The sequence below is a fragment of the Salvia splendens genome, chromosome 8, assembly GCF_004379255.2.
Source record: "Salvia splendens isolate huo1 chromosome 8, SspV2, whole genome shotgun sequence".
NCBI lineage: Eukaryota > Viridiplantae > Streptophyta > Magnoliopsida > Lamiales > Lamiaceae > Salvia > Salvia splendens.
This window is the reverse complement of record NC_056039.1, coordinates 27,498,520-27,522,577: the sequence shown is the minus strand read 5'-3', so window position 1 is coordinate 27,522,577 and position 24,058 is coordinate 27,498,520. Positions and strand designations below refer to the sequence as shown.

General features: G+C 35.9%; 6 protein-coding genes and 1 non-coding gene across 15 annotated transcripts; 4 read left to right on the top strand and 3 right to left on the bottom strand.

Annotated features, from left to right (window-relative positions):
* The first annotated feature begins 206 nt into the window (after window positions 1–206).
* On the top strand, window positions 207–2,860 carry LOC121743397 (protein ANTAGONIST OF LIKE HETEROCHROMATIN PROTEIN 1-like). 3 transcript variants are annotated; one of them, XM_042136695.1, is made up of 6 exons: window positions 207–561; window positions 677–764; window positions 1,083–1,621; window positions 1,712–1,937; window positions 2,041–2,454; window positions 2,657–2,860. In XM_042136695.1, the coding sequence occupies exons 2-6, from the start codon at window positions 746–748 to the stop codon at window positions 2,662–2,664; spliced, it is 1,206 nt and encodes a 401-aa protein (XP_041992629.1). In that variant the 5' UTR covers window positions 207–561; window positions 677–745; the 3' UTR covers window positions 2,665–2,860. The 3 variants fall into 3 exon arrangements, with proteins under 3 accessions (XP_041992629.1, XP_041992626.1, XP_041992627.1); XM_042136692.1 differs by lacking the exon at window positions 2,657–2,860 and having other exon boundaries at window positions 2,041–2,594; XM_042136693.1 differs by lacking the exon at window positions 2,657–2,860 and having other exon boundaries at window positions 888–1,621; window positions 2,041–2,594.
* Window positions 2,861–3,707: 847 nt separating this feature from the next.
* On the top strand, window positions 3,708–4,708 carry LOC121744386. Its single transcript, XM_042137906.1, has 2 exons — window positions 3,708–4,023; window positions 4,112–4,708. The coding sequence occupies exons 1-2, from the start codon at window positions 3,793–3,795 to the stop codon at window positions 4,574–4,576; spliced, it is 696 nt and encodes a 231-aa protein (XP_041993840.1). The 5' UTR covers window positions 3,708–3,792; the 3' UTR covers window positions 4,577–4,708.
* Window positions 4,709–5,098: 390 nt separating this feature from the next.
* On the bottom strand, window positions 5,099–7,004 carry LOC121744119. Of its 2 annotated transcripts, XM_042137560.1 has the most exons (4): window positions 6,865–7,004; window positions 6,555–6,608; window positions 6,101–6,453; window positions 5,099–6,014 (listed from the first exon to the last, which is right to left on the bottom strand). In XM_042137560.1, exon 4 carries the CDS (start codon window positions 5,991–5,993, stop codon window positions 5,403–5,405), a length of 591 nt encoding a protein of 196 aa, XP_041993494.1. In that variant the 5' UTR covers window positions 5,994–6,014; window positions 6,101–6,453; window positions 6,555–6,608; window positions 6,865–7,004; the 3' UTR covers window positions 5,099–5,402. The 2 variants fall into 2 exon arrangements, with proteins under 2 accessions (XP_041993494.1, XP_041993493.1); XM_042137559.1 differs by having other exon boundaries at window positions 6,101–6,608.
* Window positions 7,005–7,355: 351 nt separating this feature from the next.
* On the top strand, window positions 7,356–9,115 carry LOC121743496 (putative rRNA methylase YtqB). Of its 2 annotated transcripts, XM_042136803.1 has the most exons (6): window positions 7,357–7,581; window positions 7,648–7,711; window positions 7,782–7,974; window positions 8,424–8,497; window positions 8,587–8,742; window positions 8,853–9,115. In XM_042136803.1, exons 1-6 carry the CDS (start codon window positions 7,398–7,400, stop codon window positions 8,974–8,976), a joined length of 795 nt encoding a protein of 264 aa, XP_041992737.1. In that variant the 5' UTR covers window positions 7,357–7,397; the 3' UTR covers window positions 8,977–9,115. The 2 variants fall into 2 exon arrangements, with proteins under 2 accessions (XP_041992736.1, XP_041992737.1); XM_042136802.1 differs by having other exon boundaries at window positions 7,356–7,711.
* Window positions 9,116–9,335: 220 nt separating this feature from the next.
* On the bottom strand, window positions 9,336–9,408 carry TRNAR-CCG. Its single transcript has one exon. It is a non-coding gene; the product is annotated as a tRNA-Arg (tRNA).
* A 368-nt stretch (window positions 9,409–9,776) lies between these two features.
* LOC121742953 (proteasome subunit alpha type-2) lies at window positions 9,777–15,106 on the top strand. 3 transcript variants are annotated; one of them, XM_042136102.1, is made up of 12 exons: window positions 9,777–9,937; window positions 10,219–10,298; window positions 10,403–10,479; window positions 10,938–11,002; window positions 11,472–11,518; window positions 11,991–12,066; window positions 12,735–12,802; window positions 13,631–13,700; window positions 14,043–14,128; window positions 14,412–14,474; window positions 14,706–14,771; window positions 14,861–15,106. In XM_042136102.1, exons 2-12 carry the CDS (start codon window positions 10,258–10,260, stop codon window positions 14,907–14,909), a joined length of 708 nt encoding a protein of 235 aa, XP_041992036.1. In that variant the 5' UTR covers window positions 9,777–9,937; window positions 10,219–10,257; the 3' UTR covers window positions 14,910–15,106. The 3 variants fall into 3 exon arrangements, with proteins under 3 accessions (XP_041992036.1, XP_041992037.1, XP_041992038.1); XM_042136103.1 differs by having other exon boundaries at window positions 9,823–9,971; XM_042136104.1 differs by lacking the exon at window positions 9,777–9,937 and adding an exon at window positions 9,982–10,000.
* An 874-nt stretch (window positions 15,107–15,980) lies between these two features.
* LOC121743181 (style cell-cycle inhibitor 1-B) lies at window positions 15,981–17,346 on the bottom strand. 3 transcript variants are annotated; one of them, XM_042136410.1, is made up of 4 exons: window positions 17,240–17,346; window positions 17,038–17,145; window positions 16,760–16,810; window positions 15,981–16,406 (listed from the first exon to the last, which is right to left on the bottom strand). In XM_042136410.1, exons 2-4 carry the CDS (start codon window positions 17,143–17,145, stop codon window positions 16,173–16,175), a joined length of 393 nt encoding a protein of 130 aa, XP_041992344.1. In that variant the 5' UTR covers window positions 17,240–17,346; the 3' UTR covers window positions 15,981–16,172. The 3 variants fall into 3 exon arrangements, with proteins under 3 accessions (XP_041992344.1, XP_041992345.1, XP_041992343.1); XM_042136411.1 differs by having other exon boundaries at window positions 17,038–17,174; window positions 17,240–17,345; XM_042136409.1 differs by having other exon boundaries at window positions 16,760–16,815; window positions 17,240–17,340.
* Window positions 17,347–24,058: the final 6,712 nt, after the last annotated feature.

Genomic DNA, 24,058 nt, shown 5'->3' with positions numbered 1-24,058 from the left:
CTCAGTTCTCACTTCTCAGTTCTCACCATGGTTATTTTATGTTTAGTAGGTGGGTGGGAATATCCAATAGTAGCAAATGATAGTAGAATGTGTGATTTGTTATCCACAGTTGAAATCGCCTGGGTAATTCAAATCTTGACATAGATAGATTGCCGCACATGAGCCCAAAAGAAAAGAAGAAAAAACAGTCTTATCTTTAGGAGCTGTTCAGTTAGTCCGATATGGCAAGTTTTGGGTCCATTTCTGCCCAATTTTCGATGTTCAGTTTTTATGATTTGTATCAGACGGGCCCAAAGAAAAGGGGTAGGCCCGCACTATTCATCAAATATACTCCGAAAATAAAACGGGAGAGATGCGTGCTTTACAAATGTGAGGCGGTCAGATTTGAGCTAATTGGGCAGCAAAAGACAAATTTGCCCTCTGCAAAATTTGAATCCCCCAAATCGTGAATTGCAGCTCTCATTTTCTACCTCTACGTGCCCTATTCGGTGAGACGCCGCTCCACCAATTTCACCACTCTCCAAGCACAGTGTAGAACATCCGTCCACCGGAATTGGCGAGGTTAGATAGATGATTACAATGGTGGAAACCCCGAATACGATTGAGTGATTTATATGTGGATGCAATGTTGTCGGCTTGAATAGAGTGTTGAATTTAATGTCGTTTTTTTGTGTAGTTTGATTGGTCGCGGCAGTTCCCAGAGCCACCGTCGGATATTGAAGGCATTATTTTACAGGAAAGAGACATGTCGACTGCTTCTTCAGGTAAATGCTTCATCCTACCCTATCACTGCCTTTGGTTCTAGTATTTCAACATCGTTATCATGCTGCTTGCTCGTACAAGTTGCTCTCATTTAGTCATATATCGTGGTTATTTGTTGGTTGCAGGGATTTGTTGCGCTAATTTGAGTGTGTAAATATTGTTACTTTGTGATATATTATTCTGCATTTGTGAATCGAAAATGGTGATGGCTGATGTTGCACACACAGCATCTGGTTTGGTCAACAGTTGGTGTGGGTACTGTCCGTAAAGTACTGTTTTGTTGTTGTGTTTAGCTTTAGTTAAATTACATTATACATCAGGAGGCAGGATGAGCTCTCCGACGATTAACTATGCAAGGCTCCACATGTTGCTGGAGGATATAATGCTTGTCTATCATGTTGAGACCACCATCCTCGTACAACGATATAAAAGCGCACGAACACGAAGAGCAAAACGTATAATTGTTCAGAACGCCAGGCGATATAGCGTCTTGAATAAAATACCCTCTCAATTGGAATACCTAGACCGTCTAGTTTACTTGACGGATGCCGACTGCATCGCAAATCTGCGTATGGATCGTAACACATTCGGGAGGTTGTGCCGAATTCTAGTTGAACGAGGAGGTTTGCGCCCTGGTAGGTGTCTTGGTGTCGAAGAAATGGTGGCAATCTTTGTTGGGGTCCTATCACACCATAAAAAGAATCGGATAGTAGGTTTCCATTTCAAAAGGTCAGGTGCGACAGTGTCATATCACGTCAATAATGTACTTGGTGCGGTTCTTAGCCTCCACTCCGTACTTCTCTCCAAACCAACACCCATCGGTGAAGACTGTGTAGACCATCGCTGGAAGTGGTTTCCGGTAATATTTTTTGAAGATGAACTGTTATTGACTAGATTTTGGTTTATATGTTTCATAATTTTTATTAGTTTATTTTTTTGTGTAAAATAGGGATGCTTGGGGGCGCTTGATGGGACACACATCGATGTCTTGGTGAGTAGTGCCGACAAACCCCGTTACAGAACAAGAAAAGGGCATATAGCGACCAACACCTTGGCGGCATGTAACCGCAACATGCAATTTGTTTACCTTCTAGCGGGTTGGGAGGGGTCTGCACGTGATTCCCGTGTGCTACGCGATGCTATTACCCGTCCAGGCGGTTTTAAGGTTCCGCAAGGTATGATATATGACAAACCTGATCTACCTTTTTCATCGATGCTTGCTGTTACAACGTAAATATTCATGGCTCAATTTGAATTTTTTATACCCTCTTATTTTAGGTTGTTACTACTTGTGCGATAGCGCCTATGCGAATAGCAATGGTTTTCTAACGCCATATAAAGGTGTAAGGTACCACCTAAACGAATGGGGTCAGGGCAATGCAATGCCCCAGGACCCTAAAGAGCTTTTCAATATGAGGCATACTCGGGCAAGGAATGTAATTGAGCGAGCTTTTGCTGTTTTAAAAATGCGGTGGGGAATCCTTAGAAGTGCTTCGTATTACCCAATCAAGATACAAATACGTCTAATCATGGCATGTTTCTTATTGCACAATTTTATACGCCGAGAGATGGCAACTGCCCCTGTTGAGGCTGAACTAGACGAAGAAACTTGGGAATACGCTGCAGATGAAGAAATTGCAGCACAAGATTATGTCGGAGGGGTTGATCCCAGCGCTGAATGGACCCAAAAACGTGAGGCCTTAGCTACTCACATGTGGAACAACAGATAGAATTTTGTAAACAACGTTGTATCTGTTATGAACTTTATTCTGTTTTGCTTGACTGTTTTTGTTGATGTTTACAGAACATATGTATGCACTATTATTCTGGTTGAATGTTGTATAGGGACCCCTCTTTTTTTTCGCATATAAATTTTAATGTGATTTGTCTCCAGCTAGATGAACAACAAGATGTCAAGCTCTGAATGCACCCCTATGTGTGGCTGGGGGAAGGGAATGATGGAGCTCCGTTGTGCGGGCAAGTCAGCCATCTATTTTGTACGTCGCTATGTGCCGCACAGTGTGTCTGAACACTATGGAGGAGTTGAAATGTGTGATGTGGACCTAGCTCCTCTTTATTGTGTGATGTAATGTGTAAAACAATATGTATGTTCTGTATCACAATCTTTTTTTTGTAGTACTCATCATAAGTTCCATTAAAATGTTGATGTACATCTTCAACTCATGTATTAATAGAGGACATAGCATCAGCAACTACATCTAATCCACCTCCACAATTCCATCTCAGCATACTGCATTCCAACTGTCGATATAAATATGGGTAGTAAAAAGTCACTCACACAAAATTGATTAGTTGACATCTCTGTTTAATGCTGAACCATACAAAATTTCAGAAATGGAAATCATCACACATCAGCCAAATTTTTTATTTTAATTGTTCATTTAACTAATCATCTGTCTTTTTTTTTAGACCAAGTTTTTCGTAATATTTTATTTTTTTAGATCATGTTATTATTATTAACTCTTTGTATAATACATGTAATGTATAATTTTTTTTATACATGTAATGTACAATTTTTTTTTATTATACATGTAATGTACATACACTTTCCAGCTAATTTAATTGTGTGTGCTTATATATTTCCATTTGTCACATTTTAATTGAGATAAATACAAAATAGGATTGCCAACATGGAATTCCTTGCCTAGGGACCTATTTTCTCCAAAAAATTAAGGAGTTAATGCCCTGACTTGGTTCCTTGAACTTCACTCCGTTGGGAGGCTATGAAATGAGTACATATCTTGTGATGTCTTGTTTCATAAATGGGAGGATACTTTCATTATAGCAAGGGTTGGTTTACGTCAATCACATTTACACATTTACTGCCTATTTAAGCAATGCCATTGATGAAAGTCACTTATAACACAACAACAACTTCTCTACTCAACCGACATTGTCTCCAACTTGAAGATGAACATCCCACCCCAAGCAAGCTTTCTCTATAATGGAGCATGGTCGCCTGAAACAGACACAATCCTAGTGGACACCTTGTTGCGGCTGAAACGAGAAATGGGATGGGTTTTGAAGGAGTTCCCTATCTATTTTCTCATTACAGCTGGCCGAGAGATTGAGAAGAGGTTTGGTGTTCGCTTCTTGGAAGAGGAGCTTTCAGCCCGTGTCCAGGCGCTGCACACTCGATATCTCACCTTCAAGGAGGTGGTCAGACAGCCAGGGGCACGCTGGGATTTCCCGACTAAGTCGGTGACCGCACCCGAGAATGTTTGGCAGAAGCTATGCACGGTAATAGCATCTTTGATATGTTTTGTATGCATGTTTTCAAAGAAGATTTCGTTATATGATTTTCACACCGTTGGTTGTCTTGTTATAGCGAAACCCATTCGCCTTAGCCTACTACCACGAAGAGGAGCCACATCACCGTAAGCTTGCATGTTTATTTGGCATGGATGATGTCAAAGTGGAGGACGAGAAGGAAGTGATTCTCCTTTCGGATGGGTCGGTGACCTTGTCCCACGATGAGCCTAGCTGCTACGAGGTGTCCAGAGCCATGGAGGAAGTTAACTCCCCTGTGGTTATCCCACCGGTCACCGCAAGGCGTAAGCTTTTTGGGGGGATAGAGGAGCCCGAAGACAGAGAATCAACAACCGAACTGGGAATATATTTCATTGATGTGACTTCGGATGGCCATTTGCGGACTAGACTGGAAAAGGATAGGTCCTTGCCAAAAAAACCATCGATGGCCAATGGCGAAGCAAGCACGTCTGTGAGGGTTTCCCACGGAAGCTCATGTGGTTCCAACTCCCCTAATAGCTGGTGGCCGAAACTTAAAAACTAAAATTAGCGTTATTATGGGTCTATAAGTGCACGTCCACCTCTCGTGTTTTGCCTTTTTTCTATGGACTGTTTTTTGTTAATCCTATGGGAAGCAAAGTTCGTGATTGCATAATCCCAGTTAGAGAAGTATAATCGATAGACCCTTCATTTATTAGGTTTTATGCCTTCGGTATTTTGCTACACCTCGCGAAGGCAACTTGTCTGTATTGTCCATAAATGGTTATATTAGTGTAATATGGAGCGCATGTAAATTTGCATATCTGATTTCATGCTTTGTGTTTATAAACTGACTATTTCAATTACACGAGGAGTTTCCTCAAAAGTTTTGGCTTCTTCATCAACAATATAATATAGTCTAACAAGCTGTACACATGATGCACTTCTGTAAATCCATAAAAAGAGTCTCAATCTGCAATTAACAGCAACAGAATACAAGGATAATACCAAAAATCCAACCTTTCCAATGTTGTGATTGGTTTTCTTATAAACAATAGCATCTTCAAACCATTTAAGAGGCATTACAAAGACAAAGGTGCCCCATCCATTGATAAGGTTTTCTAATACAACATCTGGGAAGCAAAGAGTTTACAAGCATGACATAACATTATAACTGAGTTCACACTAAGATGATTTCAGCTCATACAAAAGCGGAGTTGTTGGACAAGTGCAGAACGTACACCACACTGCACCTAAACCAACAACTCCTTGGGACATGCACATCTGCATTGCAAGCTGAAGGAAAATCACAAAATAGTAGTACTTATATGCAACTAGATTATATACAACCAAAAGATAGAGAACCATACTTGCACTTGACAGACGGCAACTTAGACGCTAGGACGTTCTTCATCAAGGAGAAGTAGCAGATACCCCAACTTAGCATTCATGGGCATCCCCATGAAAACCTCCATCCGCTGGGGCTTGTCACTGAGAATGTTACACAAGTAGTACCTCTGTTTAAGTGTAAGACCATCGACACTTCCCAACTTGTCGAATACCTCTTGACGAGCCTTTCCCATATCGAACTCATATCCGATCCTAGAAGAGATGGTTTCCAAGCGTGAATTGTTCTGGGCATGCAAATTCCCAAGGAACTCCATGAGTGCGTCGTCAGATGACGGCTGTTTTCGTTTCTGCCCGCCAGATTTGGTCGTTGATACGGCTTGCTGCTCCCCGGACTGTGCTTCACTGCTATTCTGTTTATCAGCAGTACCTGACGAATTTGGAGGTATCTCATCACCTAGGAAATCCTCAAATGTGGGGTGGTAGTCATTCTCGTTAGTTTGGCTAGCACTTGCCATTTGGGCACGCTGACTAGTAGCTGCCACGTCTATATTCTCCGAGCTCGATCCCTTAGCACGGTCTTTGCCAAAGATGCATTGCCAAGCCTCCCAGTACGGCCACGATTTGTATCGCATGAATTTTGCATCTTTGTCAGCCTACACAAAGCCAATACAAAAACTTTCACATCCAAAAAATCACTGCTCTTAGTTTATGACAGAACACGATAAGATAAACAACCTACCGCCACAACTTGCGCCCACTGATCGTCATCAATATCTATCTTATAGTCGTTGTTCACATTGAAACCTGCGCCACTACGGCTGAGTATGTCGCGAAGACTGTTATAGTTTTTTTCCCAAGCCGTTATTTTGGATGAAATGTGCGGGTTTCCCTTGATGTCGGAATTTGGAAATTATTTCCGGATATCATCTTCAACCTTCTGTTGGTATCCAGCACGGAACCCATTGTCTGATTTCCAGCCCCTCGCCACCAACTCTAGCAACGATGAGACCAATATTTCTTCCTCTCTTACTACCCACATACGCCGGGTACGATCACCCTTGCGGAACTTGTTTCGAGCTAGTCCATTCCAACCTAAAATTTAGGTACAAAAACAACAACACGAAGACAGTAGCCATCTGTAATTTTAACCAACATTCGACAAAAAAAACAGAGGAAGAAGACAAGACACTAACCAACTTGAGGACACCCATTGCTATCAGTTGCAGTACGATTTGACGACATAACAACTGCAATAGAGTACACTCATATATTAGAAATCGGATTGTGCGACAATGTAATTTCCGGCAAAGGCAAGTTGGGGAAATCGCAACACCATTTATAGGGGGAAACGCAGGCATCTCAGTTATTAACATAACACACAACCAAACTCGGTCAAAAATCTAACTGAACATAAACATTAGAGCACTATTTAAGAATCATCAGACCAATATCGTGGCTTAAGAAACATCCTATCCAAACTGATTACGACACAGAGAGACTCACCTCTGTGTTGACGACGAAGGGAAGATTGCCGTCTGAGTAGATTCTGACCTCACCCTTGTTGCATAGTGTGTGCTGCTATGGTCGACTGTAATTTAAGAGCTGAGGGTTGCTGTGATTATTTAGCTGAGTTTTGAGCAATTCCTCAAAATTTCAGCGGGATTGTACCCGCGTTAATTTTAATTGAAGCGCCAATTAAAAATTTGATTTTTTATGCGGGGTATTTTTGGCAGTTCACCTAATCCTCAATATCTGAAATGGAACAAATCTGATACACCGAACACCACGGTCAATTTCGGAATTGGTCGGTTAGCCCTCACCAATTCTGGATCAGTCTGTATTAAGGTGCAATGCATAACTGACTAACTGAACAAGCCCTTACTGAAAAATCAATACTTGCAACAGTACATATTTCCAAAAAAAATTTAGAAAATTTATAAGTGTAGATAAAAATTATTTCTCCAAATTTATATAATTCATATGCCTTGTACTGGAGAGAGCATATTTTTGCTATGTAGAAAGCTGAAGCATTAAACATGGCTATGAATATGATGAAATGGTGCCCAAATTCGTACCCTTCAGCGACCCACAAAATTACTCAACTGCACAACAATCTCAAACTCTTCCGCTCCACCCACTCGCCCTTACGTTCATTCTCAACACAATCATCAATCTCGACGCACGACGATGTTCAAGTTCCCTCTTCCTCCCCCTTTTCAGGTCCCTCTCGATTGCTCCAATACGGCCTCAATTTTTCTTTGTATTTGACTTCATTTATATTATTAGGGTTGGATGAGATGATGACGGGATTCATATTCGGGAAGAAGAAGGCAACTGAAGTTGCTCACGCGTAGGTACTTCTTCTCCGGCTGCAAATGTTGTTTTTACTTCGCAAGCGTTTTCACCAGTGGTTGCATTAGGGTTTGGAACAATGTCGTCCGGAAAGGGGATCTGGTGGTCGACGCCACTTGTGGCAATGGTCACGACACAGTGGCTATGGCGAGATTAGTTGCAGATGATGCCGGCAGAGGCCGCGTCTTTGCAATGGACCTTCAGAAATCTGCTTTAGAAAGCACTTCATCTTTGCTCGATCATTCACTCACTCCTCATCAGGTGAAATTCTTTGTTGCTTATTCCAACAAATGATTTTAATTTTATTAGTCTTAGTTTCAATATACAGATCGGTTTGCAAGATAATATCTCGGATTATATATGTATTGTGTTTGGTTCATGAGATTGAATCTCATCATAGATGGATAATTAGGTCATAATTAGTAATAACCACCTCCATCCCACTAAAATAATCTCACAACTCAATCCTAGATGGATTATCATATGATAATTAGTCATGACAACCGAACAGCTCCTTAGTTTTACCCTAAGGCTGCTCTTCTCATCCTTCCTGATTCTGCTCGAGTTGGTCGGTAAAAAATATTGTGGGTTAGTAGCTGCTTATTGTCAGTGTCAGTAGAAGGTTCGTGCTGTTTGGTTCTTGTTTGTGTTGCTTTTTCTGCATCTATCTAATCTGATAGCTGTTGCTTCCTTAATTTTTTGGGATGCAGAGAGGACTCGTTGAGCTTTATGCTATGTGCCACACTAAAATGGAAGATCTTGTTCCTAGCGGTGCTTCTGTGAGGTACTGTATTGTAACACTATGAAGCGCAAGTGGTTTGGTTTGAGTATCAGTTCAAAGAAACTATATGGATGCTTCAATGTTTTTTGTAGGTTAGTCGTGTTCAATTTGGGGTACCTACCAGGAGGCGACAAAAAGATCAAAACAGAGTCGGAAACAACGTTACTTGCATTAGAGGGTGCCAAGAAAATCCTTGCACGCGGAGGTCTCATAAGTATACTGGCTTATGTTGGGCATTTTGGTGGAAGGTAGGATAAAGCTTGTGATTAGTTCGTTAAAATTTGTGATGAAACTGTGGTGGTAGTGTCTATATAAGTGATGTTGATGTTTATATAAGGTGTTTGTGTTCCTTTTGTAGGGAGGAGTTCGAGAAGGTCCGGTCCTTTGCAGCTGAATTACCAGTTGATAATTGGGTGTGCTGCACACTGCAAATGCTAAACCGGCCATCGGCTCCTGTACTGGTCTTATTATCTAAGAAATGATTCAGACATGTCCTTTGTCTATGGCAGCGAGTGCATTTACTTGTACTAGTAGTGAGTTGTGTTAAGATACAGATTGATAATGTAAACTTCAAAAAAATTGTCAGTTGCATGATAACATGCAATAAGAGCTTATTTAATACTCCATGTACTACAAAACCAATCGTAACTACACAAGGTTTCGCATATAAAACAAAATAGAAAGATCTGATATCTCTCGAATTTGTCTAGAATCTAGATGTATAAATGTGGAATTAAAAAGACAATGAAATATGAGTACGAAAAATAAGTAATATCATGGTTTATGAATACTGTATTCAATAAAAAATGGAAAAAATCGTAATTAAATTTTGTAAAAACTACGACCGCGATGGGACTCGAACCCACAATCTCCCGCTCCGGAGGCGAGCGCCTTATCCATTAGGCCACGCGGTCCTTGTTGGTTAATCTTCTCGTGAATTTATAATTATAAAAACGTGCAGTATATCTTTCTTGTTACTCCTAATGAACTTAGATTTCACTTCGTGTTATCTTTCTTTTAAAAAATTAGATGTCATATTGCCCAGATATCTAAATTCATCTTCACCAAGTTCAACATTATTTTGATTAAATAATTACAGTATAAGATCAAATCGAACTTGTTAGTTAACTAGAACATATTTATGATACAAAATTTGAATTTTGATTAATTTCAGTATGCAAATAAATCCATGGCTTTGATCATATATTAAGTAGTATTTTAAATTTCACTAACAAGAATGGTTTTATTGAACAAAGTGGAATAAATTAATTTTGATCTGATCCGGATGCGGGTCAGGTGGGCTTTGGACGGGCCGGGCTTATGCAGGCGTCAAAACCCCAAGATCGTTAAATTATTCAGAATCGGCTTCGTCTCCACCAAGAAACCACGCATTTCCTGCTCCGGCAATTCACACTAGTGCATTTCGAGGAGCTCATTTCACAAGTAATTCAGGAATATTTCGTGTCTTCAATTAGCTGTGACTACTTCTCTTTTCTCTCTTTGAAAGCAAGTCGTTTCTATCAATTTTGCTCGTACTTGATGTAGATCACAACCCTATGCTTTATATCTATCTCGTTGAAAATCTCTCTCGACCTTTTTTGCGGTCGAATTTTCATTGTCCAAGTTGGATTTCTACGTTCCTTTAGGGCACTAAGTTTCAATTGTGATTAATCTCTTACTTTCACAGTGCGAGAGTGCTTATCTTGGTTTAATTAATTGTGCAGTTTACTCATCAGGATTAGTAAAATTGTGTTGAGAAATCAATGGGTGATAGTCAGTACTCTTTCTCCCTCACCACTTTCAGGTATGTATTAACCGGCAGCACTGATAATAATTTTTTTTAAATTAATATAAAAATGGTGGCTTCTGTTGGTTACAATGTCTTATTCCTCATTTCCATTTGTGCAGCCCTTCGGGAAAACTTGTTCAAATCGAACATGCTCTGACTGCAGTTGGATCTGGGCAAACATCCTTGGGAATTAAAGGTGAATTTTTGCTCTGTGCCCCTGCTCACAGTTACATCGTTTTTTAGCGCTGATCATCTCTCACAAAACTGCCTAAATAATGATTTGGCTTATGCATATGTTGATATGTTGTAAGCTACAACTGCAGAAGCTTTTGATTTGTAACTGTTGAATATGAATGAGTTATAGTCATAAGTGGGCTGCCATAATTTGTATTTGCTATTGTTTTAGTTTTATTATTTTAAAAAGGGTTATCATTGTTTATGGTCTTGTTTGAGTAACATTGAAGGTTATGCAATTACATTATCTGTTCCAAATAGTTAAAAAGCTCGTCTAAAAGAAATAAATGGTGGAAAAATTACTGTACTGGTGTTTTGTTGAAAATACTTTTCTTTCCTTCCACACACTCACAAAACGAAAAAGAGATTTATCAATTGTTCTTTTCAAGAAACTGAGAATGCTTATATCGGTGGTTGCAGCTGTTAATGGTGTTGTTATTGCAACTGAGAAGAAACTGCCATCCATTTTGGTTGATGAAACATCTGTAAGTTTTACATGCTCTTACAATGGCATTTCAAGTTCATTCCCATCCAATTCTACTCTTTATTCTTTTTCAATGTTGAAATGGATGCTATTCTCTTCCTGATAAACAGAAGTGCTTATAGTGCACAAACAGCTAATATTAAGTATCATGCTGCTTCCTATAGGATATTAGGATGTATGTTTTTAATTTTGCCTGAATGATGATATCTTTTTGCTTAATTGTAATTGTGAATTTAATACAAGTTTGGTTTGACAATATTTATGCTAACATTTTTATAAACATTCCGTACAGAATCCAGATATTCTATATGGTGCTTAATGCTTTGTATATAAACTTAATTTTGGAATTGCATTCAATTAGCTGTTTCAAGGGCATTTATTACTTTTCAACTTGAATATAAATATGTATACAGCTGTTAATTATGTTTATGGGCGTCCTTTGTTTCTGAGGGTTTATCTGCTTCTTTCAGGTGCAGAAAATTCAGAGTTTGACTCCAAACATTGGAGTTGTATACAGGTTGGTATTGCTATTGGCATACTGCTGTAGCTCCACAATCCCTTGCTTTATTTTGATGAAACCTGGTGAAATCAAAGCATGTCATGCAAAGAGAATGATCATCAAGAGGCCACTGATGATATAATTGTATACTATTAAATTATTAATGTGTCCTGGTAATCTTGTTGGGTGCAACTATCTGATTGCTTGCGTGCTGGAAAAGAGTGACCACTCTCTGGCATTTCAAAGTATGAAAGAAGCTTTCAATAAAGTTGAAATGTTCGAAATTTTGTGTCAAGGGCATTTCAAGAAAATTATTTGCTTTTGTGAATTATAGTTGCTTATCCTTCTCTGTTGAGTTATGTTTAACTTAAAACGACATCTGATATATTCTTCTTGAGCTTCCATCTTTGTAAACAGAGGCATTATTATCTTCAGGAATTTTCATTGTTGAGGGTTTTTGATAGCTTGATAAACATTCTCTTTTGTGCAGTGGCATGGGCCCCGATTCTCGAGTTTTGGTTCGAAAAAGTAGAAAACAGGCTGAGCAATATTATCGGCTCTATAAAGTATGTAATCCATGCCCACTGATGTTTATGTTATCTGATAATAATATTATTTGCATTGGCCTTTTTCTTTTCTGGAAATATCTTAATAAGAAATTATCATTTACTGGAGTATGCCTTGTAATATTTCAACTAATATCCGTAAGCACATATCGTGAGTAGAACTATCAAATTCCTTCCGCAGTGAAAGCACTCAAGTAGTCAATTACACATTGCAAGACAAATCTGGCTGTGGCATATCAGCATATCTTATTACTGAATTAGTATTTCTATGTCTGTTTAGGTTTAAATTCCATTAGTTGTGGGAGGTTGTGAGAACAACTGAACATGTAGGAAGTCTTTGTTAGTCAGTTTAGATCCTTTAACTTACAGTGTAGGTCAACTTTCCCTAGGATTCCATTTTACATCTGTAATAATAAAATGAAAGAGAAAGGCTAGAGGCCTAGGGACATTTTACAATAAAAAGTTGCACTTTACTTCTTGAGGTGCCCTGTGGTTCCTACTTTTTTCTTTTCAAAATAAAGTTATCTTGCACATGATATCCCATAGGTAGTGCTAAGTTTCTAACTAACAGCTAACTGTATGTTATGTATATATCTGTTATATGTCCTTTGCAGACATATTTATAGCAATCTATGCTGACAATCAGTCATCTGCCTAAAATATTTTAGGAACCGATTCCGGTGACTCAGTTGGTGAGGGAAACTGCTACTGTTATGCAGGAATTCACTCAGTCAGGGTATACTCATTACTTTATTGCTCTGTTCTAAAAAAGCAAGGGTCATTTATTTTTTGGTGGCTTTCTTCTTTTGGCTACAACTGCTTTTGATCTCATATGAGTAAACTAGATCTGTCTGACAAAGCGTAACTAAATTAATTCATTTCTTAATTTTATTATGTCTGTTGCTACTGGCTAGGAATTTCATTATGATCACCGCCACTTCTTTTCATAACTTATTACTGTTCCATTCTTCGGGCTGTTTCATTTTCCCAAGAATTGGTGGCATCAGTAGTTTAATGTTTATTTCTGCATTTTGTTCTCCAGTTAGCATATTCTGCAAGTTATCTATATTTTGCATGATTGGGCTTGAGATACTCAAGGAATTAGTTCCAATTAGGCTTGTGCTGACTCTCTGATTTATTTGTACTTACCAAAAATACCTTCATAAAACCTTTATATGCTCCTGCTTTCTATTCTGCTTTTAGCACATAATATCAAATCTTAAAACTGAGTGTTCCGATTGACCCATTGGCACTGTGGACATGCGGTAAAACTACTCTGAGTAGATTTTCTAGTGGATGGAAGTAGTTTTTTTGCTCTGCATTTCCATGTGCAGATCAGGTGATTCATTAAACACTAGAGGTGAAGACTGAAGAGTTAAATTGACAGATCCATCCTAAACAGTGTTACCTATGTCTATGTTTCCTTACTCCTTAGATTCTCCTGAATAAATGGGTCTGAAGCTGAACTAAAGTGCTTCAGTGCTTGCTTAAAATTACTTGTAAAATACTACTAGCTATTAACATTTATCCTACTCATCTAAAAGCTCTCTGGCTTTTCTGATAGTGGTGTGAGGCCCTTTGGTGTATCACTTTTGGTTGCTGGATATGATGACAAGGGCCCCCAGCTATATCAGGTATACGAAGCACTAATTCTATCAATTTTGCAGTTGCATTTTCTGTGCCATATCTAGTATTTTAGTTTGGTGACCGGGCCACATTATATTTATCTTGTATTGCAAATCATACATTATTTTCTCCTTGCACTAAACTGGTACTCCATATCATCTGAAATGTACTGTGGGTGTGCATGCTGTTCCACACACATACTTATATGTTGCTATAATTTGATTGCCTCATTTTTTTATCCCACTTGCATGATACACAAATAATTCATGAATGAGTAACATTTTCTTGTTTTGCAGCAATTGACCAAATCAAAGCATCTGCTTACTGAGATGTTAATTTTTCTTCTATAGGTTGATCCTTCAGGTTCATACTTCTCTTGGAAAGCTTCTGCCATGGGAAAGAATGTTTCTAATGCAAAGGCATTTCTGGAGAAGAGGTGATTTATATTTAAATATTTTTTGGGGGGGGAGGGGGGTGTCTTGACAACAGGGAGGATTATGCATAACTGCTCAAGCAATTTTTTTCTAAGTCATGGGAAGAGCTAAATGAAATCTTACATCTCATAATAAGTTCCTTGCATAATACGTGCAATGACTATGTAAGCACGTTTTGAGTGGATTTAACTTTTAACTATTGCAATTACTCTTGTATCCATCTATTTCTTTGACTGCTCCCTGATTCAAAATTTTAGTAATTTATACCTGTTGAATTCTTTGCAGATATACCGAGGATATGGAACTTGATGATGCTGTTCATACAGCGATTTTGACTTTGAAGGAGGGGTAAGCGCCTTGTTTTCTCTCTCTTAGAAATTGGTCTGTATGTGAAAACTCTCTATATATATTTCTCTTTTGTTGGGGGAGGTAAAATCACATGTTTTTTGTGTGTTTTTCCCAATATCACATAGAAGCAGGTTCAGGTGCCACTGTTTATAATTGTTCAGAGTAATATGGTCTTTTATGTAACATGGTGTGGTAATTGATATTAATAATTATGGCACCTTGGATTTCCAGATTTGAAGGGCAAATTTCTGGCAAAAATATTGAGATTGGCGTGATTGACAGCAAAAGAATATTCAAGTGAGTGTGTTGTCTGTGTATGAAGTTTGTGGAAATTGCATGCACAAGGGAGTCTCAGATGTTTTTTTTTCTCAAAATTTGTTGTGCAGGGTTTTGAGCCCATCTGAAGTGGAGGATTATTTGCAAGAGGTGGAATAGTTGAGTTCCATAATTATCCGGCATATCCTGCTGTATTGGCCTGAAAAACTTCGCTTCTCTTTCCTTTCTCTAGTATTGTATTTCAGCAAAAGATTTTAGAGATTTGTATCCTCTGAAATTTTTATTGGCTTGTAATTTCGGTTTACTCTGATAATGTATTTTTCACAATATCAAGTCTTAACCTGTTGGTCTCTCTACATTCTCTGGTTAAATAAAATGCGGAAACTCCCATATTATGCTCGCCCTAACTCTTTCAGCACTTTTACTCGATACATTTCTTTGCCCAGTGATGCACATATTGTGGTTCTGGTTCTGGTTCTGGTTCTGGTTCTAATTCCAGACCCGACTAAGACTCGACTAGTTCAGCCAGAGTGAGTCACTCAATAACCAGTCTGACCCTGCCCGGTAAAGATTTTTTTTAAAAATATTAGTAAATCATTCTCCTCTAACCTGTTTCTCTTTTTAAACAGAGTGAAAAAAAAGTTGTATCCCAATTTTTACGTATATTAATTGATTTTTCATATAGGTCTCCTCCCTCTCGTCTGAGAACTAAGATTGGCTTACATTCACATAAATGAGCTTCTTACATAAGCATGGCCAGTAAACAATATATGAGCATGCAGAGGCATTCATTCCGTACTTTAGAAGGTTGGTCGGCTCATGTCAAGATCCAAGAACATTGATCAAGGTTATGTAGTTTGGATTTGCACCATTCCAACTAACCAATCCTTTCTCCAACATACTATGAAAATTCTTACTAGCTTCTAGTGTCATGTATCGTAAGTTGAACATTCCCAGTTACCCCATCTCATCTCACGGACTCAGATGTTACTACAAATTCCTTCATACAAAAATTTAGCATTTGTACACGGAAAGTAACCAAGTTTTCATGTTCACCATGTGGACCAGCCACCAGTTCTCTCAACACCCTCAAGGCATTCCAGCCAAAACATAACCCGCAATCATCGAAATCTTAAGATTAGATCCTAATACATATATATGTCTAGCTCTAGGATTCAATTCCCACCTTCGTCATCCACTAATTCAAAAATGCAACAAATACAGCCTCCATAAAAGAAGAATAAGAACCAAAACATAAATTGAAGCCGCACTGAGCATTTTTGTAGACACATATGTTTGAAGGCCAAGTGCAAGCCTGTACATGACTTGTGATTGTTGGAAGACCTATAGCTTATCATCATGCATCCCGATCTTGCTTAACACGACGAGTTCAGTTACAAACACTAAACTTATACTACTACTTTACTTTTTGATGTTCCACTTATGTGATGTCCGTGGGGCCATTGCAATTCCATCGTAGTATTGGGGTTCGAGTTCCTGGCTGTTCCATTCTGCCACAAATTCCTTAAACAGACTCCGTGCAGCATCCGAAGATAGATCCGCGAAGAACTTTTTCTTCTCTTCTTTTAGCCATGTTGAGAACTCGTTGTTCTTGGAGAAGTAATCATCATCAGTCAATTCTTGGATATCCATCTTCTGTGAGGAGGTGAGAAAATGTATCACTATTTATGCAGCATTCAAATTGGTGGAGACACCAAAAATTAAACTTCAGTAAACAGCATTCATAAATTGGTGAACATCTCATTTGAGGGAGAATTTGTTAACTATAGCACACACAAAAATTTATCAAAATACACCTAATCAATGAACAACTAAGCACAATCATTAACCTTTTGAGAATAACTCAACGATGAGGAGAAGGTCAAACAAAATAGACAAATCTTGTGGAATTTGATGAGTTAAACAAATGTTTCAGCCCAAACCAACACCATCAACTATCAATCAAGAGACCCCAATTCTTAGCCACAGAGGTTGGTAGGGGAACTTACTGGAAGTTTATCATGCTTGTGGCCTTTATGCTTGCGCTTCCCACTAGATTTCTGCTCTGAATCAGCACCAATCAATCAGTGTAATATAAAATTCAATTCGAATTCATCGCAATCAGTAACGCGATTATGCGAAATAATTTGCGAAGGAATCTAGCTGGCGAATTCGTTATCATTTGAGCAATGTTCGTAACCCTAGGGCTATAGGCAGAAGAAAATGCTAAATCAACAAGAGAGTGAAAATTCTCAACAATCACACAATCGAAATCGAAGTTAAATACCTTTACGAGAATGGTGCTTGGAAGAAGTATGAGATTTATGCTTCTTACTAGACTTGTGTTCCTTATCATCATCGTCCTTACTTCTACGCCTTTTGCTTCTCGATTCATCTGTACGAAAATCTGCCGTCAAAAAAGCTCTGCGAGGCGCAATAAACCAGTAAAATTAATTATTTAACTAGTGAAGTAAGAAAAAAAAAAGCACCTCGCGGAGAAGAAGAGGATCTCTTGAGCTTGTGATCGTCTTTGGATTTACCCATCGCTGAAGATTGATTGATTTCCCTCTCAAATGGAATGAGACCTAATGCAACAATACTGCAAATCCGAGAATCAAAAATAAAATAAAATAAAATAAAATAAAGATAGTTTGGACTGGGTTTGGCCCATTGGGTCCAAATTTAGAGTAGCCCAAATTAAAATCGTGTAATCCCTAAATCTTTATTTTATTAAGTTAAGTGAGTTACTTTTGAAGTAGTAATACTTGTTTCCAATAGAATTATGGTATTTTCTCATATCAGACCTGCACAACACCCCATTATTAATTAATTTATTATGTTTAATCCCCAACCATTTCTCTAATTAATTAAAGGAATACTTCCTTTCAAATTAATTCTTAATCTAAATTCAACTTTTAATGGCTTTATATTGCTAAACTTTGTGAAAAGTTTCATTTAGAACGTGAAGTAACAAAAAATATCAAACATGGACCAAATTTTGAAAAATTATTAGTTATAAGTTTATACTGCTAACAACAACAAAGTAAAGTTGTGCAACAATTTTGTGAGTCATAACTCAATACGAAGTTTTTGACGTATTGCTCAAAAAATTTTGGCAAAATTGTAACAACAATCATCCTTCGCTCTTTCTGTTTTCTTAAATTGGTTATCGGTTACCAAGCAGAAATTGTCGTTACATCTTCGTCTAAACATTATCGACAAATCTCATGAATCTTGTTATAAAACATCTGCAAATCAATCGCCAATTTAACATAATTGTTGCTAGATATGATTAATTTCTAATAATTAAGTAATATGAGCTATAGACTAAAGTAAGTCAAAAGTTAGATTATAAAACTGATCTTTTGCTTCTAAGTATTTAGTACCTTTTGTAGGAGTAAAATAACTCCAACAGAGCATTTATAATTTTGAAAGGCATGATATGTCCTTCTTGAGCTAAATGGTAGACTGTTCATTAAAGATGTGGTTAGGTTGGGACAAAAACATTTGGACACACTCAAAGTTATAGCTGCAATAATGAATATAAAGTGGAGTTGTCAATTAGTTTGTAATAAGATCCACATAAAAATAAACATACACATACATATATGCTTGTCAGTTGTCAGTTTTTGTGAGATTTTCAGTATTCCATCAATAAATGAGGACCAGGGAATTCGAATATTATCTTCTACTACTACCCCCTTTTCAATTTTATTCAAATAAATTTAATTACGTATTTTGTCAGTCCAAACTATCTTTATTTTATGAATAAGTTTATTAATAATTATTTTCTGGATATTTTGTTTGATAACTCCAACATAAAAACAATAATGATTCTCGTTGCAATTTCTTGATAAGATTGAACTTTGAAGAATCCAAAATCTTTTAATTTCGTGATAAGATTGTACCAGATATTGGGCCTTGTTGGGCCTATTACCGTTGTTTTCCTTCTTACAAAGGTTGAAACTCCAACTAAGGCCCCTACATCCTGGTCCGACGGTATTGTGAGGGTTTCAATCAAGGTACGCAATGTTCCACTGAAGGGGAGGGTCGTAACTTATTGTCCTGTCAGAAGCCCACCTTTCAAACCCTTACACTTGTGCATGAGAAATGTTGCAACTACACGGCAGTAGTGGGAATCGATCTTTCCCATACTTGCAACTTTACCTCTCCGAAACCAACCGCGCTCGCTGCCTGTGAGCAAAATATTACTATGTTATACATAACCTATAATATTTGTCGCAAATTACAGTTCTTATACGAGATTTAAAAAGAAGTGTCTAGTAAGTTAAACGAAGAACGATTAAAATAGAAGAAGGAAAAGAAATAAAACACAGGCAATAAAATAAGAAATATTAAAAATAATAGTAGATTTTTGTTAATAAAATAAAATGACTGATTTAACTTAGAACTATCAAAAAAATATTACAATACATTTAAAATTTAGAGATTAAGTGTTGCTTATTTGTTGATTTTGTTCTTCTTTTCAGGCTTCGCCCGCCTTTTTACCAAAAATAAATAAAAATGACATCAATAAAGTGTTTAATTTGTTATGAACGAATAAAATAATGCTTACAGCTACCGAAACACTACCCAATTTATTAAACCTAATTTGAGATTGAATGAGGCGAAATCATTCTGAAGAGAGGAATTTTTGCTATTAAAATTTAAAAGGATGGGTAGTGATTTTATTGAAATAATGTCTCTCTTAATTCCTATGTCATTTTGTCATAAATTTAATTTAAATATGAATTAATACACTCTTATGTTATTTTGGTAGCATGTAGCTAAGGATAGTTCTAGTTCAGAGGATTTAATGTTAAGAATAATCCAATAAAATATGGTAAATTTAAGTTATGTCTCTAAGACTCCAACATCTTATAGTCACAAATTAATATTGTTAAAATATTTATAAAAATGTGAAGTAAAAGTTTTATTTTCCTTTTTTCTCTTTCATTTTTTCTTTATATAATGTACCTTTCTTAAAGTATATGTTCTTCAATTTTGTATTACAAGTTTTTTTTATCAAGATTTGATTATAACGTTCCCAAAATTAAGAATTTAAATAAATTAAGATTTTGTAAAAAAAATAATTAAGATCAAAACTATAAATTCTCAAAATCAAAATAGTAAAATAGTAGTATCAATATATCATATAACAAATTTTATTTGTTCCTTGCTGTAGTGAATAAACTAAGAGATTTAATACTAGTATTCTATAAAAAAAATTTAAAAAAAATATTAACCATATATCCTTAAAATATGAAATAGATGTGTTAAGAAATTGAAATTATATTTATCAATATTTGCACAACATTCCAAAAATAAAGAATTTTAAAATTTTAAAATTTTAAAATTTGGAAAGCAAATAAATAAATACAATAGTATTATGAAATTTGTAAAATCTTTACTATAAACGTAAGTAGTATTCATATAGTATCATGTATACATCAAAATTTATTTTGTTGCATGGTCTAGTAAATTGTCAATTGGGCTACAAACTCTAATATGTGGTAAAGAGAAAGAGAAAATAATGATTGTTGAAATATTAAATAGATAAGTTAAGAACATGTGATCATTATTTTATGATCGAGGTTCGACTGTAGCATTCTAAGAACTAAAAATTCGTAGAAATTAATATTTTAGAAAGTAATGAATTAGAATTAAGAAATTCTTTAAATCAAAATCGTAAATCCAATTAGTATTAATATATAAAATATCAACATTAAATTTGTTACTTTCAATAGTGAATTGAGCTAATTATTTTAGAAAAAATAAAATATACTATCTTTAAAATTTTACAGTAGATTTGTATTGATAACCTATTATAACATTACAAAAATTAAAATAAAGAAGTTGAAAATTTGAGAAATAAAGAATTCAAGTAGAAATCATTAAATTAGTAAAATACAGAATTCAAATCAAAATTATGAATAATAATAATAATAATAATAATAATAATAATAATATTGATTGAGTTTGTGGTATTGATTTTGTTTCTTTACATTCACATATTTTGGTTTATTTTAAATTTTGAAATATTACAATAGAGCGTCGATCAAAACAATTATCACATATTCTTAACTCATCTATTTAATATTGTATAACTATATAATTAGTATTCTCTCTTTTTTTAAATATAAAATATTAGAGTTTTTAGCTCAATTTATTATATCGTGAGTACTATTTATTGCATGATATATTGAATTCAGTATGGAGAATCTTGTGGATTAAAAGTGAAAAAATGAATAAGTTTGTCGATATTGAAAATTACAAATAGAGTAAGTTTTTGTCCTATGTTATAAATCTTATATTTTATACTACTCCTGCATTTTATTAAAATTAGATAACAATTTTTAATACTTTATATATTTAATTATTTGTATACTCTCTCCGTCCCAAGATAAGCGAGACGCTTCTTTTCCATCACTTATGGTGGGACGGAGGAGTGTAAAATAGTTAGAGTGAAGAGAGAGTAAGAAAGAGAGAATTATGTAGATGAGAGTCTTCTCTACATAATTCTTTCTCTTATTTTACTTTTTCTCCACTTCAACTATTTTATACATCATTTTCCCAACATAGGTGCGAAAAAGAAGCGTCTCGCTTATCTTAGGACGAAGGAAGTAATAAATTATTCAAATTAAAATTTGTAAAGACTAGTTTTATAAGAAAATCCATCTAATAAATATCATTATTTATTTGAGTGGTGAAATGTACAACAAATATATAACATTAATAAAATTACAATACTTTAAAGTTATAAAAATAAATCTTTAAATAAATGTAATAAGAGGGGAGAGATAAAAAAAAAATTTGTTCTAATTATTGGGTCCTATGATTACAAAAGAATTTTGTATGTACGCCTAATTAAATGCTATCCATAAATAGGTGTATTTAGTACAAAATTTAATACAAGGGTAGTAAAGTATATATACATAATATAAATTTAATTAAAAATAAAATATAATGTACTGTTATTATTTAAACTCCATTATGGCATTGTAATTATGTCAAAAAATCATTTCCCTAAAAGGATATTACCATTTGCCCAACTATTATTAATTAAAATTAAAAGATATAAATGACTTTACTCAAAAAAAGGAGATGTAATTTGTATTGGTATAAAAATTCTATAAATTTTAGTATCGTGTGTTGTACTAATTTTGATTAATAGTAATGATTAAATGGGATGTTTGCTTTCGGAAGTAGGCAAAGGCGCAAAGCCAAACCTCATTAAATTATGCGTGTTTATCGAACTTCTCATTTCTAAGTATGAATAGTTATAAATAAATTATAAATCAGTCAACCAAATCATGCATTGGTATAGTAGAATTCAAAGTTCAAACATCTTTTTATTTGATTTTGCAAATGGCAATGATCTCGTACAGCCTAATTATAATTCTTAAGTTGTTTTTCTATTTTCCCTTCGTAATTTGTGTACAATTATGCTCTTGTTTGTGTAAGTTTAGAAATGGACGATATTATTTTTATAAATTCGTAACAAAATAAATTTGATTAGACAAATTGATAAGGCTCGTTTCATGCATCTATTATAGATATAAATTATGTGTTTTCTACGATGCTAACGCGCATTTATAAGTCCAGGTGCGTGAAAAATCTGTCAGACTCAGGAAGGGAGAGCAATCACCAGGGCAGAGAAAATAGAAGAGAAAAAAGTGAAGAAAAAGAGCGAAATCCTTAAGGGCACAATTATCAAATCACGAAGTCTGTTGCCCTAGGGATTTGAGTCACGCCTATAAATACAAGGAAGCTAAAGAAAAGAGGCACTTAGTTAGAAATTTTCCTTGGGTATTCCGGCTCACTCTAAAAAATTCACTCACTTAGTTCACGCACTTGATTCCATGGGAGATCTGGGGTAGTTTAGTGTGGTGTTTTGTTCAGTTTGGAAGTGTAACACCGCTTCTATAAGGAGCGAAGAAACAATTTACTTTTCGCACGTACTCTATCTCGCCGATTTCCTTGCCGGAAATTCGGTGACTGTTTTGTGACTTGATTTGCAGTTTATGGTTAATCTAGTTTCGTTTTCAGTTTGTTTTGGATCTGATGCTTACTGTTCTGTTTACTGAGTTGGATGCTTTTCGCAATTGAATTGTAGATCGAAGTTGAGATCGTTGAGATCGAAGTGGATCTATTGAATCGGAGTTGAAATGGTGTTGGAAGTTGTGAATCTGATTTAGTTGGTGATGAATCCGATAGATCTAGCTTAGATTTCTTTTAACTGTTTGAATCTGTGTACGTAAGTTGGATCTGCATGGGAAACTTTGCTATTGCTGATTACTTGGTCCAGTAGATTAGATCTGATAGTTCTTAGTTTAATCTTATTGTTCGTTGTTTGATTTGAGGTATGCTCTGTTTCATGTTGTGTTTTGTCCGTTTCGTGTTTGATTGTTGAAGAAGATGAAGACGATCAGTAGTTATAGTCGAGTTTGCTTTAGTTTGTTAATCACAGCTTTCTGTCAGTAGCTAGTTAGGGAAATCTGTTTTGTCGTTTACTTTTACATGTTTTGTGTCTGGCTACTTTAGGAAACTCTTTTACTTGACCCAGGAAGTTTTGTGAATATTCTCCAGTTGCATTTGGTTCGAACCATGCATGCGTTTATATTTTACGTGCTTCCAATTCTCCAGGTCCGGTAGTTAGAATATACTAGATTTAAATTCTCAGGCCTAGTAGTTAAAACTCAGCCCTCATGTTGCGTGACAGCAACCGAACCATCCAAAAGTCCTCTCAATGCATTCTAACTCTTCCATCCTCGTGGATTCGATCCCGACTTCCCTATACTAGCCAATAGTGTAGAGGGTTGAGGTTTTGAAGTTGGGGGTTGCTGTGACAACAACTGCATTCTAAAAGTTCATGATCTTCTAGGCCCTGTGCTCTAGCGAATCATCTGAACCTAAGAATTCACCATCAAAGGAAACATAACAGTCACACCCTTTAAAACATGGACTTCACAAATCATTTCTAATATATTTAGTCTTATATAGACAAGAAAAATATTTTTATTTCAATAGTATGCGTCGTGGATTCTTATTATCTTCCCCGGAACACAATTAAAAATTGTATTGAATGTATCGATGTGCATTAAGTCTATCATTATTAAATTATCATGTTGAAATCCTTATATTCTACATTATTTAAGTCAATTGAGTAAAAAATACTAAAATAAATATCATCGCCGCTAGGTATTCTCTCCGTCCCTCTGTAGTAGGACCGTTCGGCGTTTCTTTTCGTCATAAAATTTTAAAAAATTATATTAAGTGAATTAAGTAATGTATAATAAATAGAGAAG

Coding starts and splice junctions, on each gene's coding strand:
- LOC121743397 (XM_042136692.1), top strand. Junction 1,622..1,711: donor ATCGCTGGAAGTGGTTTCCG/GTAATATTTTTT, acceptor TGTGTAAAATAG/GGATGCTTGGGGGCGCTTGA. Junction 1,938..2,040: donor CGGTTTTAAGGTTCCGCAAG/GTATGATATATG, acceptor CTCTTATTTTAG/GTTGTTACTACTTGTGCGAT.
- LOC121744386 (XM_042137906.1), top strand. CDS start 3,793: ATGGGATGGGTTTTGAAGGAGTTCCCTATCTATTTTCTCATTACAGCT. Junction 4,024..4,111: donor TTTGGCAGAAGCTATGCACG/GTAATAGCATCT, acceptor GTCTTGTTATAG/CGAAACCCATTCGCCTTAGC.
- LOC121744119 (XM_042137559.1), bottom strand. CDS start 5,993: ATGCGATACAAATCGTGGCCGTACTGGGAGGCTTGGCAATGCATCTTT.
- LOC121743496 (XM_042136802.1), top strand. CDS start 7,398: ATGGCTATGAATATGATGAAATGGTGCCCAAATTCGTACCCTTCAGCG. Junction 7,975..8,423: donor ATTCACTCACTCCTCATCAG/GTGAAATTCTTT, acceptor TTTGGGATGCAG/AGAGGACTCGTTGAGCTTTA. Junction 8,498..8,586: donor CCTAGCGGTGCTTCTGTGAG/GTACTGTATTGT, acceptor TGTTTTTTGTAG/GTTAGTCGTGTTCAATTTGG.
- LOC121742953 (XM_042136102.1), top strand. CDS start 10,258: ATGGGTGATAGTCAGTACTCTTTCTCCCTCACCACTTTCAG. Junction 14,129..14,411: donor AAGGCATTTCTGGAGAAGAG/GTGATTTATATT, acceptor AATTCTTTGCAG/ATATACCGAGGATATGGAAC. Junction 14,475..14,705: donor ATTTTGACTTTGAAGGAGGG/GTAAGCGCCTTG, acceptor TTGGATTTCCAG/ATTTGAAGGGCAAATTTCTG.
- LOC121743181 (XM_042136409.1), bottom strand. CDS start 17,294: ATGGGTAAATCCAAAGACGATCACAAGCTCAAGAGATCCTCTTCTTCT. Junction 17,146..17,239: donor ATCCTCTTCTTCTCCGCGAG/GTGCTTTTTTTT, acceptor ATTTTCGTACAG/ATGAATCGAGAAGCAAAAGG. Junction 16,407..16,759: donor ACAAGCATGATAAACTTCCA/GTAAGTTCCCCT, acceptor ACCTCCTCACAG/AAGATGGATATCCAAGAATT.